We start from the raw sequence: 18,702 nt of genomic DNA, 5'->3' as shown, positions 1-18,702 counted from the left end.
TTCCAAATATTTTCTTTTTTATTACATTTTTTGGGTGACATTGGTTAATAAGATCATATAGGTGTCAAGTATACATCTCTATGATACATGATTTGTATATCGAGTTGTGTGCCTACCACCCAAAGTCAGATCATCTTCTAACTTTCATTTTGAGTTCTCTCTCTCTTTCTCTTTTTCATATAAGTTATATAGAACTGTGTTGCTTAATTTTCAGACATTTGGGATTTTCTAGTTACTCCATTATTGATTTCTATTTTTATTCCACTATAGTCAGAAAACATACTAAGATTTAAATCCTTTGAAATTTTTTGAGACTTGCTTTTTGCCTCAGCTTATGGTTTATTTTGGTAAAATATTCCATATGCTTTTGAGAAAAGTGTGTGTGCTGTAGTTGGTGGGAAAGCATTCTAGTCTGTTAGGCCAAGTTGGTTAATCATGTGATTCATATATTCTCTATTCCTATCAATTTATTGTCTGCTTATTCTTTCAGTGACTGTGAGGTGTGTTAAAATCTCCAATTATGATTGCGAATTTGTTCATTTCTTTTTTTTTAGTTCCATCAACTTTTGCTTTATATATTTTAAGGCTTTGCTTTTGGTGCATGCAAATTTTGGATTGCATTACAAAATGTCTTTCTATCTCTAATAATATCACTTGTATCAAAATCTAGTTTATAGGATATTTGCTATGGCATACTGGTATTTTGAAGGTTGAAAATTTAAAACAAAACAACTACAACTCAACTAATACAATGCCTGACAGGCATAATTCATTCAGTAAGCAAAACATCCTTACACTTCCCCTTCCCTCTCAATTATCTAAGTCTTAGCTTTGAAAGGAGAGATAGGAGAGAATCCATTAAGATGGAGAAAGCTGGGACTTTACATTAGTTGGCAACACGTAAGGATGACCAAGGTATATTTTAAGGACATTGATGTGCAACCCCCAGTTCATTACTTGTTTCAGGCCATGAGGAAACAGGTATTCATAATTACTGGTGGAAGAAAAATTGGTATAGATGTTTTAGAGGGAAATACTTATCAATATTTAAGGATGAGTATCCTTTTAAAAAATATATTTTTATTGATTTCAGAGAGGAAGGGAGAAGGAGAGAGATAAAAACATCAAGGATGAGAGAGAATCATTAATTGGCTGCCTCCTGCATGCCCCCTACTAGGGACTGAGCCTGCAACCCCAGCATGTATCCTGACCAGAAATTGAACCATGATCTCCTGGTTCATAGGTCAGTGCTCAACCATTGAGCAACACCAGCCAGGCAATGATGTGTATCTTTTAACATAGCAATTCTACTCTTAGGAATTTACCCTACAGATAATACTCACACAGGTACACAAGGTTACATATTCAAGGGACAACACACAGGAACATACAATTATATGTACAAAGGTAATAGAATTTGTCTCAAAGCCTACCTTATAATAATAAGAAACTGAATTACCAATGTCCATTAATAAAATAAGAAGTAAGCTTATTTGTTTTATATCTATTTTGTTTGTCACATCTTACTTAAACATCTGAACTTTTTATAATAGCATGTATTACTTTTGTAATGGAAATAAATTTATACATAAAAATAAAAATATTGGACTAACGGCCATCATTTTGAAATCCTAACATATTAACACAAGAGTGGTGGTCCTGTCTTCTCTACTTTTAATTTCTAATCTTTTTTCCCCCCTCTTTTCCATTTTACTCTCTTCTTTTCCTTTTATCTTTTTTTGGGCTCTCGCTTCTTCTTTCCTTTATTGGTGTGAAATAAGGTCATGTCAATTTTAAGAAATGTTTCTTTTGGGTGTTTGTTCATTTATAATGCTTCTGTTCCACAGTGTCAAGTAGATAGAAAGCAATTGCCCACTGTACGGGATAGCTTTCTTCTTTTTGTGCAGTTGAGTCAATTGCTTTGAGGCAATTGATCTCAGAAAGTAGTGTTTTGATAAGACTCATCAGCTTGTAGCTGAGAGGGAGTGGGAAATGAAATTGGCCACCATCTGGGTCACTCCCCACTCATCCCAGAAACCTTCTTGCTGATAAGAGCTAGACGTTTACACACAGGAGGGATTTACAGAGGGTGCCATTCCTTTTGACCTTTGGGGGACAAGCTCTAATTACCTTCCTGGTAATATGATCATCTGTTTCTTGTCCTTGACTGCTTCTCACTCTACCATCATCTGTATCCCTCACTTTCATGTTTTATTTTGTCTTTTTCTTTGTGCCTGATCTGTGCCTTTTCTCCTTCCTATGATACATACACCGTAAATCAGATTCTCAATTCCTCAGAGCCCACTACTCATCTGACTTCCTCTCTGCTTCTATTCCTATTTCCCTGTATTTTACATTCACAGATCTATTTATTATTATTATTATTATTATTATTATTATTATCCTCACCTGATGATATGCTTAGAGGGAGGAAGGGAGAGAGAGAAGTATTGATCTGACAGAGAAACATTGATCAGCCATCCTCCACACGCTCCCTAACCAGAGATCAAATCAGTAACCCAGGTATGTAAACTGACCAGGAATCAAACCACAACCCTTCACTGCAGGGACTATACGCTCAATCAACTGAGCCACCCTGGCTGGGCCATAACACAGATCTTAACACATAATGCAGCATCTACCCAACTTTATATCCATTCCCTGTCTTCATTTTTTCATCAGTTGGAATTTCTACCAGCCTTATGAATCCAATTCTTTAACATGGACCATCTTCATTTTATCAAAAATATTTTTTCTCTTCTTTCTTGTATTCTCATCTTCATTTAAATCAGGCTCAGTATTGTGACCTTTGTTCCTTTCACTAAGGCCACTTTATTTTCATGAATCAAATATCCTTATAAATGACCCATTTTCTTCCTCTTTATAAAGCAAGATTTCTCAATCTTGGCACTGTTGACATTTTTGTCCAAGTAATTTTTTGTTTGGACTCTACTGTGATTGTGGGATATTTATCATCATCCCTGCCCTCTACTCAATAGATCCACTGTAGTGTGCAGACATTGCCAAATGTCCCCTTGGGAAATAAAATCAACCAAGCTGAGAACCATTGCTATAAAGCTTGCTAACAGATAAGGATACAATAAATTTATTCATATTAAGTTTCTCTTGGAGTGAAAGTTACATAAAATAAAATGCACTTAGCAAATATACACAGATAAATTAATTTTGAAAAATATATACATCCATGTAACCAACATCCCAATCAATAAATATAACATTTTCATTGATCCAGAATGTTAGAATGTTTTTTGTGCCCCTTCCAGTCAACTTTCACACTTTCGCTCTGAGATAGCCACTAGTATGATGTTTATATCTTTTGCCCATTTTTTTTGGCTTCTTTGTCTTTTTATTACTGATTTATAATATTTTTTATATATTCTGGTTATGATTTCTTTGTCAGATATGTGTGTTGTGGATATTTTTTTCCACTCTGTAGCTTGCCTTTTTCATTTATTTATGTTGCCCTTTAAAAAATATATATTTGTATTGATTTCAGAGAGGAAGGGAGGAGAGAGAAATAGAAACATCAATGATGAAAGAATCATTGATTGGCTGCCTCCTGCATGCCTCCTACTGGGGATCAAGCCCACATGTGTCCCTGACTGGGAATCGAACTGTGACTTCCTGGTGCATAGATTGATGCTCAACCACTGAGCAATGTTGGCCAGGCATTAATGCTGACCTTTGATGAGCACAAATATTTAGTTTTAATGCAGTCCAACTAATGTTTTCTTTTATGCTTTGTGTTTTGTCTGTTCTGAGAAGTCTTTCAACACTATAACTGTGAAGATATTATTTTCTATTTTTAGAAGTTTATATCTTAACTCATTTATTTCTATAATCTACCGTGAATTCATATTTTATTAAGGTTGGAATAAAAATGTTTTCCCAAATATATGTCTAGTTGTTCCAATATCATTTATTGACAAGAACTCTTTCACTCATTGGGTTGCCTTTCCCCACTGACTTGCACATGCCTTTATAGAAAATCTATTGACCATAGGTGTGCATATCTGTTTCTGAACTTTATATTCTGAGATGTATTTTATACACATAATCTAATTTGGTAAATGTTACATGCGTACTTAAAAATCATGTGTATCCTGCACTAATTGGGTGTGGTATTTTGTAAATGTCAAGGTCAAATGGTTGATAGTATTGTTAAAATATTTTCCATTCTTAATGAGTTTTTCCATCTGGATGGTCTACAATTATTGATAGTGGGAGAGTTCAATCTCCAGCTTCCATTGTTCATTTGTCTATTTCTCTCTAGTTCTAGATTTTTGTTTGTTTGTTTTTGGTATTTTAAAACTCTATTAATGAGTATATGCACATTTAGGATTGTTATATCTTTTTGATGAATTTATTTTTTTATCATTATGGAATGGCCCTCTTTGTCTCTTCTTTCTCAAAGTCTGTTTTATTTCATAACAATACACTAACACTAACTTTCTTATGCTTAGTGTTTGCATATCATATCATTTTCATTTTTTTCACTTTCAATTTATATGTCTTTTTTTTATTGATTTCAGAGAGAGAGGAAGGGAGAGGGAGAGAGAGATTGAAATATCAATGATGAGAGAGAATCATTGATTGGCTGCCTCCTGCACACCCCTACTGGGGATCGCGCACACAGCCCAGGCATGTGTCCTTGACTGGAATCGAACCCAGAACCCTTCCGTCCACAGGCTGATGCTCTATCCATTGAGCCAAACTGGATAGGGTGCAACGTATATGTCTTTACATTTAAAATGCATCTGTTATAAATTCCATATGACTGAGTCTTGTTTTTTACTAAATCTGAAAGTCTCTGCTTTTCAGTTAAAATGTTTAATCCATTTCTATTTAACTAGAGGCCCAGTGCATGAAAATTCACAGTCCGGGAGCCCTCAAGGGATGTCCTACTGACTGCTTAGGCCCAGAGAGTGGGCCTAAGCCACAGACTGGCCTCCCTCTGCCGGAGGCAACCGGGCAGGTGATCAGGGGATGGCACCAGCAGGCATGCCCTCCCCCTCCCCATTGCCCCTCCTCCGCCATGGTTGCTGCTGCCTCCTGCCCCCCATCACTGTCCCTTCCCTCGGCCTGTTGGCATGCGCCTTGGTGAGCCTGGCGCTGCCTGCTCACCAGCCCCACCACCAACACTCCTCCCCTTCCAACTGGTTCTTCTGTTGGGTTGATTTGCATATTATACTTTTATTATATAGGATTAGCTGGCTTTAGTCTACCATCTTGCTATTTGATTTCTATAATTTCCCTCTATTTTTTGTGTGCCTTTATTGCTTTTTACCTACCTCCTTCGTGTTAATTATGTTATTCTTTTAAATAATGGGACTCATTTCCTGCTCATTGGCATGTCTATTAAATTTTTATTATATACTAGATGATATGTTATAGAGGCTGTATTATTTTATCTTCCTCTGAGTTATGTTATAGTAGCAGTTAAATTATTGGTAAATCATCTTGATTTTTGTGGAGATGTGATTTTAGGTTTTGTCAAAGCAAATCTATTTCAATTTTGCCATTGGCTCTAGGGCATAATTCTTAGACTGGGTACATGGTTCTTACCTCTAATGTGAGTGACCCTTATGGAGTTTCAATGGAAACACACGGTGCTTATCAAGCTTTCTAACTTTGATGAAATTAAACCTTAAATTTTTTCTCGCCCTGGCCAGTTTGGCTCAGTGGATAGAGCATTGGCTTGCGGACTGAAGGGTCCCAGGTTCGATTCTGGACAAGGGCACGTACCTCAGTTGCAGGCTCCTTCCTGGTCTGGGCCCTGGTCAGGACTCGTGCAGGAGGCAACCAATCAATGTGTTTCTCTCACCTCAATATTTCTCTGTCTTTCCCTCTCTCTTCCAATCTCTTTAAAAAGCAATGAAAAAATATCCTCAGGTGAGGATTAAAAAAATAAACATTTTCTCTCCAGAAGTGGGCAGTTGCTGAAATCTCTGTTCAGCAATTTTAGCTCCCAATCTCTTGTTTTCCTTTAGATCAGTGGTTCTCAAACTTGGCTGCACATTAGAATCACCTGGGAATCTTTTTAAAATCCTGATTTCTAGGCCTTATCCTCCAGAAATTCTGTTTCTTTGTTACTAATGTTGTGGCCCCACCCCATAACAAAGAAACAGAATTTCCGGAGGATGAGGCCCAGAAATCAGGATTTTAAAAAGATTCCCAGGTGATTCTAATGTGCAGCCAAGGTTGAGACCACTGCTTTAGATTCCTTTGCAATTTAGAACTCACCCAAAGATTGAGCAGACATTAGGGAAGTTTCCCTTGGCAGTTGCTTTCTTTCTGGGGTTTCCAAGTGCTTTGGTGCCCCAGAACTCTTACCTTTGTCTAGTCAACCCAGTAAGACTGCTGTACTCTGCTTGAGCTTATCCAGACACTCTAAGCAAACTGGGAATGCCTTTAAGTGGGAAGCTGATTAAATGTGGATCTCACTGAGATCGCTTGCCTTTTTTCAAGGCCGTAGTGCCTTCGGTTTCTACCTGTTTTTGTTGGTGTCCAGTGCCTTCCAAGAGTGTTTTATATTTTTTCTAGAGTTATAACTGTTATCAGCAAAAGGATTAGTTTGATATGAGCAACTCTGCCATTATTGAATTAGTCACATTATGTTTTAAATGAATGCTATCATTATTTGTCACATTAAATTTCAAATGAATGCTCTTCTAAGAATAATTACATTATAGCAGAAGGCAAAAGCAAATAACATATATTTTTTTGTAAGCTTTCTTGTACTATAACATGCAGATGGAAAGGTAATTTTAGAGCAGTCAACAGTGCACCCATAAACAGCAATCTGCTCAGTGCAGGGGCTATACTAATTTATCCCCTAAAAAATCTCCTATCTCCTGCTTCCATCTCCCTCTCATTGAAAGTTAACTTTCTTTTTCTCTAAATCAATAGCTTTCCACATTTACCGTATCTTTATTTTGTTCTATAATGCTTCATTCCCTCACAGCCACTGAATATTGCTTGGCCTAAACATTTGATACAATCCCCCTTTCTATCCTGCTATGATATACTTTAGTTTGTCACTTAGCATCCTTTACTTTGTTCTGCCTTTTCCAAATCACTAATTCATAGACTTAAGTTCATTTATTTTTCATTCCAACACCAAGATGGAAAAGAAAAACAACGACCCAGTTCCCAGACCCATTCATCTGCTAATTGAGCTTGAAAAGGTTAAATATTTCTAGTCATAATTCCTGGCATCTTCCCACAACTTCTTTTTTTATAATATATTTTTACTGATTTATTTATTTTTATTTTTTTTAGAGAGAGAGGAAGGGAGACGGATAAACATGGATAAGGGGAACATCATGGATCGGCTGCCTCCTGCATGCCCCCTACTTGGGCTCGAGCCCATAACCCAGGCATGTGCCTTGACCAGGAATCAAAACAGTGACTATTGGTTCTTGGGTCAATGCTCAACCACTGAGCCACATAGGCCGGGCCCACACCTTCTTATATACAGGAGTGAAGGAGCAGTGTGAGAACCTGGCAGCACTCCTATATGGCTCTGCCATTAACCAGCACAATATTTTGGTTTACTCACTTTAGCCTCCATTTCCCTCTCTGTGAAATAAGGAAAACATTTGGGGACATAAAACCTACCACTCCCCATTTTAATATTTTACCAGCCTATTGAAATTACAGAGAAGCAAATCCCAAGTTAGCAGGCATTAGAGGGAGGAGAGACTGACTACCAAGTGAGTACTTGAAACTCTCCCATCTGCAAGAATTTAGGCACTATGGACTTAGAATGTGATAGGCTGGACCTGGGGTGTAGTTTGAACTGCAAGGAGGCAGCTTAGGTAGAGAGATTTGTTGGTTGTTTTTTCCCCCGGTGCTGCTCTGAGGCTCTTACTCAAGGCTTCACCCTCTCTGTTGCTTTTTCTTGTCCCAATTCACCACAATTTCTTCCCCCATCCCCAAAACTTAACCTAATTTTTTCTTTTATTTGGTCCTGATTGTAAAACATCTATTCCACATAGTTGTTTGTATTTACCCAAGAAAGTTTTCAGTTCTTTAATATATAATGCAAGTGATTCTATTGCTCAATAATCTTTCTTTAAAAATAAGAGAAATAAGATTGGATGAAAGATGATTTTTAATTCCTTCTGACTTATGCTTCCCTCTCTGTTTGTTTCCCATCCCCTTGATCAATATAAATAACCCCCGATTAAGAAAGGATTCCTGGAGTCTTAGTTGAACAAAAAACAGAATCAGTTAATCATTTCTAAAGGCCTTTCTCCTGTGACCTCTTCTTGGGTTGAAATTGAATGAAACTATGTAGCCTATGTATGTATTAAAATAAGTTTAGAACTATGTCTTTTATTTATTACTTAAAGCCTTCTGAAAATTATAACCATTTGCTTCAAATAACACCTAAGACAATAACTTGGAAAGCTACTTTGATGAGAGTAAAAACTGAGAAACAATAAATTCAACAGACCTCTGTTACAAAACCAGTGTCAGGGGAAAAGGTTAATTTTAAGGTTAATTTTCACAGTGATCTGTGTATAGCTAACCAAATGGCTAGAGGTAAAGAATTTTACAAGAGGCACCATATATATATAATGCACGTTGATCTTTAGTCATAAACAAGCAATCTGTTCTGAAGAGATAGAGAGAATGAAAAATTAAAGTAACTAAACAATTGCTTATATCATTCAGACATAACATCCTCTTCTCTACTTTGGGCTATTTTTTTCTCTTCAATAAAAGGAGCTTTTCTTGACTCTGATTCGACTTTGACCTTGCGTTGTTTGTCTTTAAAGAATTATCTTGGAAAATAATTTTTATTATTTTATTCATAGCCTAAACGTAAGGGCTTTCTACTTTACCCTCAAAATGAGGGTTATAAAAGAGTTTTTGTCTTTTTATTATGTAAAAACATGATTTGTAGTATGCAAAATTCAAAGCACTTTTAACAGTTTTGATGTTAATTTGTTTTTATTGGTATGTTTTTGTAAAGTGCAAAGGGCATGGGTTTTACATTTAAGAACCAAGGTAATTTTGTTCATAGTAATTCTATTCCATTCTCTTTTCTGTCTGCTCTCCTTTTCTTGTTTAAAATACAATGTGTTACAACTATAGTGAGGCAAATGATTCCTGTCAAACCCATTGCTATTAAAACTCCTTTCAATATAAGATCATCTCTGGCAAGTACAGGAGCAGAATTTGGAAGAATAAACAATGATGCCTGAGCAATATTAGATACTGCAGATTTTAAGGAGCTCTTATCTATTGTTCGTATTGCCACATAAATCCTGTGGCTTTCTTGTGTCTCTCCATCAGGTTGATGTTCAGGTCCATTTATGAAAAGCTTTGGTGAAAATGTAAATATCTCCTTGGTGCCAGCTGGTTGGGGATTTAGCTTTGATGTATTCACTAAAATGGCATTGTTAAAATCATCTTGAATATTCTGTAGACTTTTACTCATTCTTATTTCATAGCTATTAGCTGAAATGAAAAATATAAATGGGAAGGTTAAGTCATTCTGAGTAGGTTTTTTAATTTGGTACAAATGACTAATGAGAATAGCAACAAAAAGTCAAAATATCTAAGAACAAACATAACAAGAAATATACACATCAACAGAACTTTAATGCATTATCTAAGAACTAATATTAAAACCTAAACAAGAGGAAAGACATTTTTTTTTGAATAGTAAGATTCAGCATAATAAAGATAGTTTTCTCTTATTTTTTGAATTTTATAGGATTCTATTAATAGTGCCTCAAGTTTCTATTTTAACAAGCTTATTGCAAAGTTTTAATGGAAAATAAATAATCAAGATTGGCCATATGAAGTCTAAAAAATAACAATGTTGAAGGACTAACCTTATCAGATATAAAAACACTATGATGCTTTAATAACTAAAAAATGGCAGTACTGGTACATGAATAGACATACCAAAAACAGGCTAAATCCATTCAGGAATTTAGTATATAAATAATAGAGATAGAATTCATTAATGGGGGAAATACAAATTTCTTGATAATGGTGGTGTTATAATTGGGTAAAAAGCTGGAAAAACAATGTGACCTATACTACAAACTTTTTCCTTTCAGGATAAATTCTGAAGTGATCAAAAAGTTTGATGTAAAAAATAAAAATATTAAGTATTTAGTAGATGACATGGATGAATTCCAGTTAATCTTGAAATGCGAGAGGCTCTTCTAATTAAAATACAAAATTCAGAAGACATAAACAAAAAATTGATAAATTTGAGTACATAAAATGAAAAACTTCTGCATGGGGAAAAATTCCCACCTCTTAAGCAAAATATAAACATAAATGTTAAGTCACAAAAATATTTACGACTTAAATCAAATGGAAAGCTTAATTCTGGTAATAGCTGAGTGGCTTCTCTTGGACTAACTCTCCAGCAGATAACAGGCATGAACTCTGAAGAAAGGAAAAAATCTATAGAAGCACTGGACTTGGATAAAAAGCAGATAGAAACCAGAGGAAAGATAACCTTTAAAAGAAGGGAACCAGACTGGAAATGATTTATATTTATGTAGCTCTTCTTCTGAGGGCACTTACCACTCAGCACATATAACTGACACTGATACAAAAAGCCACTATCTTATTGGGCTAAGAAGTGAGAGAACCAAGTATGGGATGACCAGACTGTTTGAAAGTGGAAGGAGGCCCAGAAGGACGAGTTCAAAATATTCTCTCAGATCATTTGAAGACTCAATATTATGCATGTGTGGGTGAAACATCAAGGGCTCAAGGGAAAAGCAATAGCTGGAAGCTGAGAACTGAGCAGAGTTTTATGCTAATGCCCACCACAGGGGAGATACGGAGTATGGAGTATGAGTCTTGCCAAGTTAGAAAAACTGCAAAACTCTTCAGAAGAATATCGGATTCCAGAGTCTGTAATTTGAAACCACATGTCCAATATATACCAAAAAATTACTAGCCAACAATTTGTGAAAAAAGAAAGAGGTGACAAAAGCACATATTTATGAGTTAAACGTTTACCTTCTTGCTAGTTGGTTTATTCATGGCTAGTTGGTTAAGTTTAGCATTGCTGATTGCTAAATCAGTTATGGCTGAGTGATCTCAGCAACTTAATCCAGCCATTCCCCCCAGGTATTTTTTGTGTTCTGAGGTTTTGTGTAACAAGTTTGAATCATCATGTTTATCAATAAGGTCTCTCTATTGGAGAAAAGTTCTCTCTATTCCCTTCTAATGTCCATTATGATATCAATTATATACTAAAGTCCCACTTGGTTGTAGTTACTCTTTTCAAGCCATTAAAAACCAATAATTCCACATCTTCACTTTCTTTCTTCTCTTTTAACAGTGGTGTAGTCAAAACTATTGGGGGTTTTGAAAAAAAAAAAATGGTTCCTAGAAGTAATGGGAGTCTGAGCTCCTGTTTGTCTCTTTTGACACACTGCCATGCTTCTGAGGGCAGTGAGAAAAAGGGGAAATACTAGAGAGAAGGCATCACTCTTCCCTTTATTTATTTGTTTTTTAATATATTTTCATTGATTTCAAAGAGGAAGGGAGAGGGAGAGAGAGATAGATACATCAATGATGAGAAAGAATCACTGATTGGCTGCCTCCTGCATGCCCCACACTGGGTATCTAGCCCACGACCTGAGCATGTGCCCTGACTGGGCATTGAACCATGACCTACTGATTCAGAGGTTGATGCTCAACCACTAAGCCACACCAGCTGGGCTCACTCTTATCTTTAAATAGAAATGGGATTGAGTGTTTGTGGCCCTTATGCCGAATAAGACACTAGAGAAGTTTCTAGCAATGCAAACTAGTAGCCCAGGGAACTTACTGGGCACACCTTCTCTTCCTTTTCTGATTTCATATGTATCATTTCATTTCTTATACACAATGTCTTATGAAATAGAGAGCTTTAGTCCTCTTTTCCATATAAGGAAACCGAGGCCAATAGAATTTAAGCAACCTGCCAAAGAGGAAACAGCCAAACCTAAGGTCAGAGTGGGAATGATTTTTTTCCCCTTACATCTAAGTTACAGCTGTTTCCACTATGTAAGGGGCATGTCCATCCCACAGTTTCACTCCTTTCTTCTCTGGCAAGAACAGAGATTTTGATAAAAGAATAGAGGATAAACCTACAATATTAACTTTTTCTCAGCGGCACAGAATTATTTGTAATTGAGACTTTTCAACAGTGTAGTAAACTGAGACTTATAAGCCAAAGAAAGATGGTCAAAGTTGAGCAAGACTGGCAAAGGTTCAAGGTGGTCACTATCATTGTCAGATATTGAACAAAACAAAACAAAACACCAGCAGTCAATAAAATTGGCTCCTCTAGGCTTCCAGAGGCATCAGGAAATAAACCATTTAATGTGTAATCAATGATAACCTTTTTTGTGTGTGTGACGGCAAAATGATTGGGAAGATTTTCTTTGAGAAAAGTTATTCTGTTGAATTACCATGGAGATCAAAAGATGAGGTAGGTGGGAGCCTGAATGCTGGAAAGTTAAAAAGGAACTTCATCAACATTCGCCCAAGCAATGGTAAGAAAGCCCTGAGCCAGGGAACTGGTCCCAGCCTTCCCAACAAAACGATGGCCAGAAGTGGGAGAGGAAAATGTGCCAACTTTACATGACTTATGGAAATTATTGTCTTAAACCCATTCTTCTAAATCTGAACAAGTAGTCACTATCCAATCTTCAGAAAACGAATTTCCTGCAGTCCATGCTGTGATACAGAATCTGTTTCTGCTGATAAGACCACCATTGCATGTGGTATTTATGTTTCCAGTCAAGGTTTCTGTTTGATTAGTGCTGGTCAGTATACGAAGGCCTCTCCAATCCTGAGGGAGCTGGCACACTCTCATTCCTGGACTTCATGATATGAAGCCATAGCAATAAAAAGTTTTTCATGACAACCCCCTGTCACTTTGTCATCTCTAAACTCCCGAAGTTATTCTTATTCAGTTAACACCTGATATAATTATTAGAAATGCCTCTTGGTAGAAAAATAGGTAATGAAACCAAGAAACCTACCCTGGCCCTGATCGAAGTCTTCTCCAGGCGCTGTCCAAGATAAAGTCACCTCCTCTTCCACCTGTACAGCTTCCAGGTCGAGAATTCTGCATGGTGGAAGCACGTCAGGGTGGGGGCCAGTTGGAACTCCCAGCACGGAAAAGGAGCCCCCCGAGCTTGTTCGGCTAAAGCCCCACTTTTGCTCCTCCTCACTCCTGCCCAGTGATTTTCTTGGGACATTCATCTGAATATTACCTGGGACACCGAAGAAAAGAATAGACAGAACAACAAATTACAACCTCCTGAATAGCTTGTTTTTGACAGATTGTTGATATTTTAAAACTTTTTTTCTTTACTACATTTTTAGAACAACTGAGTTTGTTTAGTCCACAATTCATTCATTCATCTATTCATTCATTCAATAACTATTTTGAGGGCATATCCTGTGCCAGTAATCATGGACAAAACAGTACCATATGGAATTTATTGTCATATTAGTAAACATATGTTTACAAATTGTGATAAATGTAAGAAGGAAAAAAGGCAGGGTATTATAAAATAAAATGAAACAAAACAAGTATATAATTTACAGTGTTATCAAGGAAGTTATGTTTAAAGGTTTCCTAAAGTATGAGTATGTGTCGGCTGGGTAAAGAGTGGAGAAGTAAGAATATCCTAGGCTGAGGGAAGAGGTTGTATAAAAGTCTGAGGTGAAGAAGAGATATGCAGATTAGAAAAACTTAATTAGGGTGAGGAGGATAGTAGGTTGACTTGAGACAGGAGAAAAGTTCATGCAGGACCTTGTGGGCCATGTAGTGGTTTTAGAGTTTAATCTTTCATACTGCAGAAGCAGAGCAGTAACATGATCACAGTTGTCCTCTAACACAGCGGTTCTCAACCTGTGGGTCGCAAACAATGAAAATACATCCTGCATATCAGATATTTACATTATGGTTCATAACAGTCGCAAAATTACAGTTATGAAGTAGCAACAAAAATAATTTTATGGTTGGGGGTCACCACAACATGAGGAACTGTATTAAAGGGTCGCGGCATTAGGAAGGTTGAGAGTCTAACAGGTTACTCTGGCTGCTCTCGATGGAGAATGGATTCAAGCACAGCAAGCAAAGAGGCCACTGAGATAGCCATTGCCGACAGTCCAGACGAGAAAAGATGGCAGGTTGGGCTGGGCGAGAGCAGTGGAGAGGAGGCAAGAAGTAGGCAGTTTGAGGTGTATTTTGGAGATGAAATCAGCAAAAGCTGGTGGTAGATTTGAATCTTTCAAAAGATGCCGAAACCGGTTTGGCTCAGTGGATAGAGCGTCGGCCTGAGGACTGAGGGGTCCCAGGTTCGATTCTGGTCAAGGGCATGTACCTGGGTTGCGGGCACATCCCCAGTAGGAGATGTGCAGGAGGCGGCTGATTGATGTTTCTCTCCCATCGATGTTTCTAACTCTATCTCTCTCCCTTCCTCTCTGTAAAAAATCAATAAAATATATATATATATATTTTTTTTTTTTAAAAAAAAAGAGAAAATTGGTGAACAACAACAACAAAAAGTACCTCCCAGTTTTTTTAAAGCAAGTTACTTGGGCCCTGGCCAGTGTTGCTCAGTGGTTGCAGAGTTGGCCCACACACCCAAGGGTTGCAGGTTTGACTCAGTTTGGGGCCTATACCTGGGTTGCAGGTTCAATCCCCGACTCTGGTAGGGGCATGTGTGGGAGATAACCAATGGTGTGTCTCTCTCACATCTATGTTTCTCTCTCTCTCCCCCCTTCCCACCTCCCTCCTTTCTATTCTCTCTTTAAAAAAAAATCAAAGGGAAAAATACCCTGGGGTGAGGGTTAACAAAACAACAAAAAGGGTGAGCTACTTGGGAGGAGAAGCAGGCTAAAGTGAAGGAGACTGAAACTGTAAGGTTTACAAGGTTTGTGATTCCTGGAAAACATCTAATCGAAATGTCAGTCAGTTAGAGACAGATTGTAATCTCCCAAAGAGGGTTTAGCTGGATTTAATAATTTAGAAGTTATGAATTTGGAAGTTAGAGTCTTATAGATATTATGAAAACTATATGGATTAATGAGGTTATCTAATAACAATTTCAACTATAATGATAATTTGCATTTATTGAGTGCCTGGCTTACCATGTGCCAGGCACTTTTCTAAGTATCTGATGTGTATCAAATATTTAATTTTCCCAGCAATGCTATGAGGAGGGTATAATTATTACCCCCATTTTTACTAATGATGAAACTGAAGTACACAGAAGCTATGTAACTTGCCCAAAGTCACACAGCAAAGAATTCAGGAGCATAAGAGGTAATCAAGAGAGGGTCCTATCAGAGAAACAAGGAAATGACAAAGGAGAAATCAATCAGTTGTGTCAGATACTGCTAAAGTCAGGTAAAAAGGGGATTGAACTGTGTCCTTTGTATTTAACAGTAGGGAGGTTATTGGTGACTAGGGCCAGAGCTAGGCCAGTGGAGTGATTTGAATAGGAGAGTGATTCGAATGAAGTCGTCGCAGTGAACAGAGTAGTAAATGGGAGGTGAGAAAGTATAGACAGCAGGTTTACTTCAAGGAACCTGACGATGGGGACTAGAAAGGTGGACAGTAGCTGAAGAGGGACCAACAAAAAATATTTTAATACAGGAAGTAATACATCATGCTTGACTGCTGCTCAGAGGGATGAGGGGCGCACACACGAGGCAGAGCCAGCCCTTGGGAGGAGGAAAGGAGTAGATGCTATTGTGTCTGGAGATTTGGTGGTGTAAACAGCAGCTTTCACTTTTCAGTGAAGTGTGTGCTCAAGGTCATCATCTGAAAATTAGCTGAAAATTAGTGAGTATTGTGTATGGCAGGCATGCCGAGGGAAACCTAACTTTCCTTTCTAGGCTATTAAGGGCCCATATGAAGGACAAAGATAAAAACACAGTTGAATATTACGTTTCTAATCTCACTGTACGCGAGATGATGATATTTTTATCCTGTCAGAGTATGAGTTTTAAAAAGATTCTCAGTCCAGTCAGTAACCTGTAAACTCCTTGAGTGGAATCAAGTCTCATTCTACCTGCTATACCAAGATCCTAGGACTGAGCCTGTCACCTGGTAGGCCTTCAAAAATCTTTGATTCATAAATGAAAGAGGGAATTTCTATTTAGAAATGAAGTATTATATTTAGATACAAAATAATTCATTACAGCTGATAAAATACATGAAAAGTATTCGTAAACATTATGCAGTTTTGAAAATAAAAGCACTTAGAAATGTTTCTGAGATTTATTTTATAAAATAATGTAGTATATTTCTGTTTGTTATACTTTATTCACTGTTTCCTATCAGGAACTATAATAATGGTGTTGAAAAGATGTGAATCTTCTATTTATTTGGCCCTTTTATCTTGAAGGAAGACGTAGCATCTTCAGGAAGCACTCAGTTATTTGTAATATCCAAACTCTTGTTTTTTCAGGAACTCATTTCCTGTGTGGATTGTTTGTGTTATTTGCTTCCCTCTCATAACTGCTAACTACTAAGTGCCTCTTTCTCTTGCCTAAACCTCTGTAGAGGAAATGCAGGAGCTGGAACTGAGAAAACTCAATAAATCTCTTTATCTGTTAGTAATTCTGATGAAACAGTCCCAAGAAGGAGCTCAAAATAATGACTAAAATGGAGGTAGGAGACATCTGTGGTAATTACCTATTCCCTTCCTGTAATCTACTACCATGAATCTTTGAAGAGTAAAGAGATAGTCAACAACTTATGCACTGACTTAAGTATAAAGTTTTGAAATTCCATTTCTCTTTGTCTTTCACTTCTTTTCCTCTCCTCTCTCAAACACACACACACACACACACACACACACACACACACACACTCATCAGTTATATACATATTACATGATGTTACTCAAATAGCAATGCTAATGATTCTTACCATTGATTATGTAACCTGGTACATACATAGCATGACTCCCTGGAAAAGAGTGGAGGCCTAGGGCGCTTATGCTGGGAGAGTGATTGACATGAACTTTCAAGCTATATCTACCATTTACAGCAAAGGAGAAAAAATACCTCGAGTAAATTCCATCATTTTTTATAACATCAGCACCTGTAGGTATATAAAAAAACTCAGTGTCAACATGTCATCACAGCTGAATACTAATATTTAATTAAATCATTAAGAAATAAGAGTCATGCCCTAGTAGTTTGGCTCAACGGATAGAGCGTTGGCCTGCGGACTGAACGATTTGGGTCAAGGGCACATGTCCAGGTTGTGGACTCAATCCCCAGTGGAGCGGGGGAGGAGGGTAAGGAGGAGGGGTGGGGGGTGGAGGGCGTACAACAGGAAGCCCTGGTCAATGATTCTCTCTCATCATTGATGTTTCTATCTCTCTTTCTCCCTCTCCCTTACTCTCTGAAATCAATAAAAATATGTTTAAAAAAAGAAATAAGATTCACTCCCCTTATGACCATAGCAATGGTCATAACTATTTTTGATATTATCAGGTGATTAAAAATCTAATGACTCCATAATTTCTCCCTGTGGTTCCTTAACCTATGAAAAATTATTTTCTAAAGGTAAATGAGTTGTACCTGCTTCAGTGCTAAGAAAGCATTTAATTATCACCTTTAGAGCTCTCCTTCCTATCCCTGAATAATACTAGTTTCCCACAGAAACCAAGCATAGTTTAAAGCTTATTTACAGTCATAGATCCTTTTAAGATAAAAGTGATCTGTTCCCAGGAAATTAATATGCATGCCCACATGCATATGTTCACATAATTTCAAGGAGTTTATGAATATCCTTGAAGCCCTGATTTAAAAAAAATCCTGATTGAAAAAAATACTTGTAGTTGATTTTTTAAAGGGTGAAATCACTTAACTTTTTCATTAGAGGGCACATGGAACTGCTGTTCTGATTGGGAGGGGCTCACTGACTTGGCGTTTGACAGGGTTTGGTTCCACCCAATGCTGCCTTGCTTCAGGAGACATGCTGAAAGCTTGGCCCGCGCTCGACTTTTCTCCTTTTGTATGGAACCTCAGGGAGCAGTTCGGTTCCAAACCAAGTCCAGGACTGAATGGCAGGAAGGCTTAGACTGCAGCGCAGCCGGGAGGTACAGCTCAGCCCAAGTGCAGATCACAGTCCCTGTGCAAGTGTAGTGGCCACACTGGTCAAGCAGCTTGTCCTGTTCCCATACCTCACACCCAGCCTGCCCTCTGGCTTTGCATCTTCACTGAAGTGAGTGTCCTAGAGTCCCTACGGCAGAGGACGGGCTGCTCCTCAGCACGAGAAAAGGAAGAATATATTTAATTAAAATAAAAAGTGCTGAGCAACTTATGATCATAGTAGGTTTAGAAATTGTTTTGTGTACTGACTAGTGATTTAATGCTGAATAAGGTCTATCGTTGTTGAGAAATGATAATGGAAAATTTCTCTAAGCCGTGGCTTATTTATCGATTTCATTTAGCAGATAAATACCACTTCCAATATAAAAATAAGTACTAGACAATACATGTGTGCTAAGGAAAAAAAATCTAAATTGACACTTTAATGCCTACACAATCTTTTTTCATTGTTTCTTTCATTAGAGTATAAATTTAGACATCAAACAAAATGGTTCCAGGGAATAAATATTAAAGCCTATTGAGTCTATTCAAGTGATCTTTCCTAAGATAACATTC

At 37.4% G+C, this 18,702-nt stretch overlaps 1 protein-coding gene across 2 annotated transcripts in view; it reads right to left on the bottom strand.

The window, feature by feature from the left end:
• Positions 1–8,963: 8,963 nt before the first annotated feature.
• The window catches only part of LOC118676966 (calcium-activated chloride channel regulator 2-like), a 42,165-nt gene continuing 32,426 nt past the window's right edge, over positions 8,964–18,702 (bottom strand). The window contains exons 12-14 of one of the 2 annotated variants that reach the window (XM_036351639.1): positions 16,955–17,128; positions 13,044–13,277; positions 8,964–9,492 (exon numbers count right to left, since the gene is read on the bottom strand). In XM_036351639.1, the coding sequence (XP_036207532.1) occupies positions 9,050–9,492; positions 13,044–13,277; positions 16,955–17,128 (851 nt within the window). In that variant the 3' untranslated portion in view covers positions 8,964–9,049. The remainder of the gene's footprint in view (positions 9,493–13,043; positions 13,278–16,954; positions 17,129–18,702) is intronic. The other variant, XM_036351640.1, reaches the window with a different exon arrangement.

Source organism: Myotis myotis, unplaced genomic scaffold (assembly GCF_014108235.1).
Source record: "Myotis myotis isolate mMyoMyo1 unplaced genomic scaffold, mMyoMyo1.p scaffold_m19_p_2, whole genome shotgun sequence".
NCBI lineage: Eukaryota > Metazoa > Chordata > Mammalia > Chiroptera > Vespertilionidae > Myotis > Myotis myotis.
Note: the sequence above shows the minus strand (reverse complement) of the source record. Positions and strands in the feature narration are given on the sequence as shown.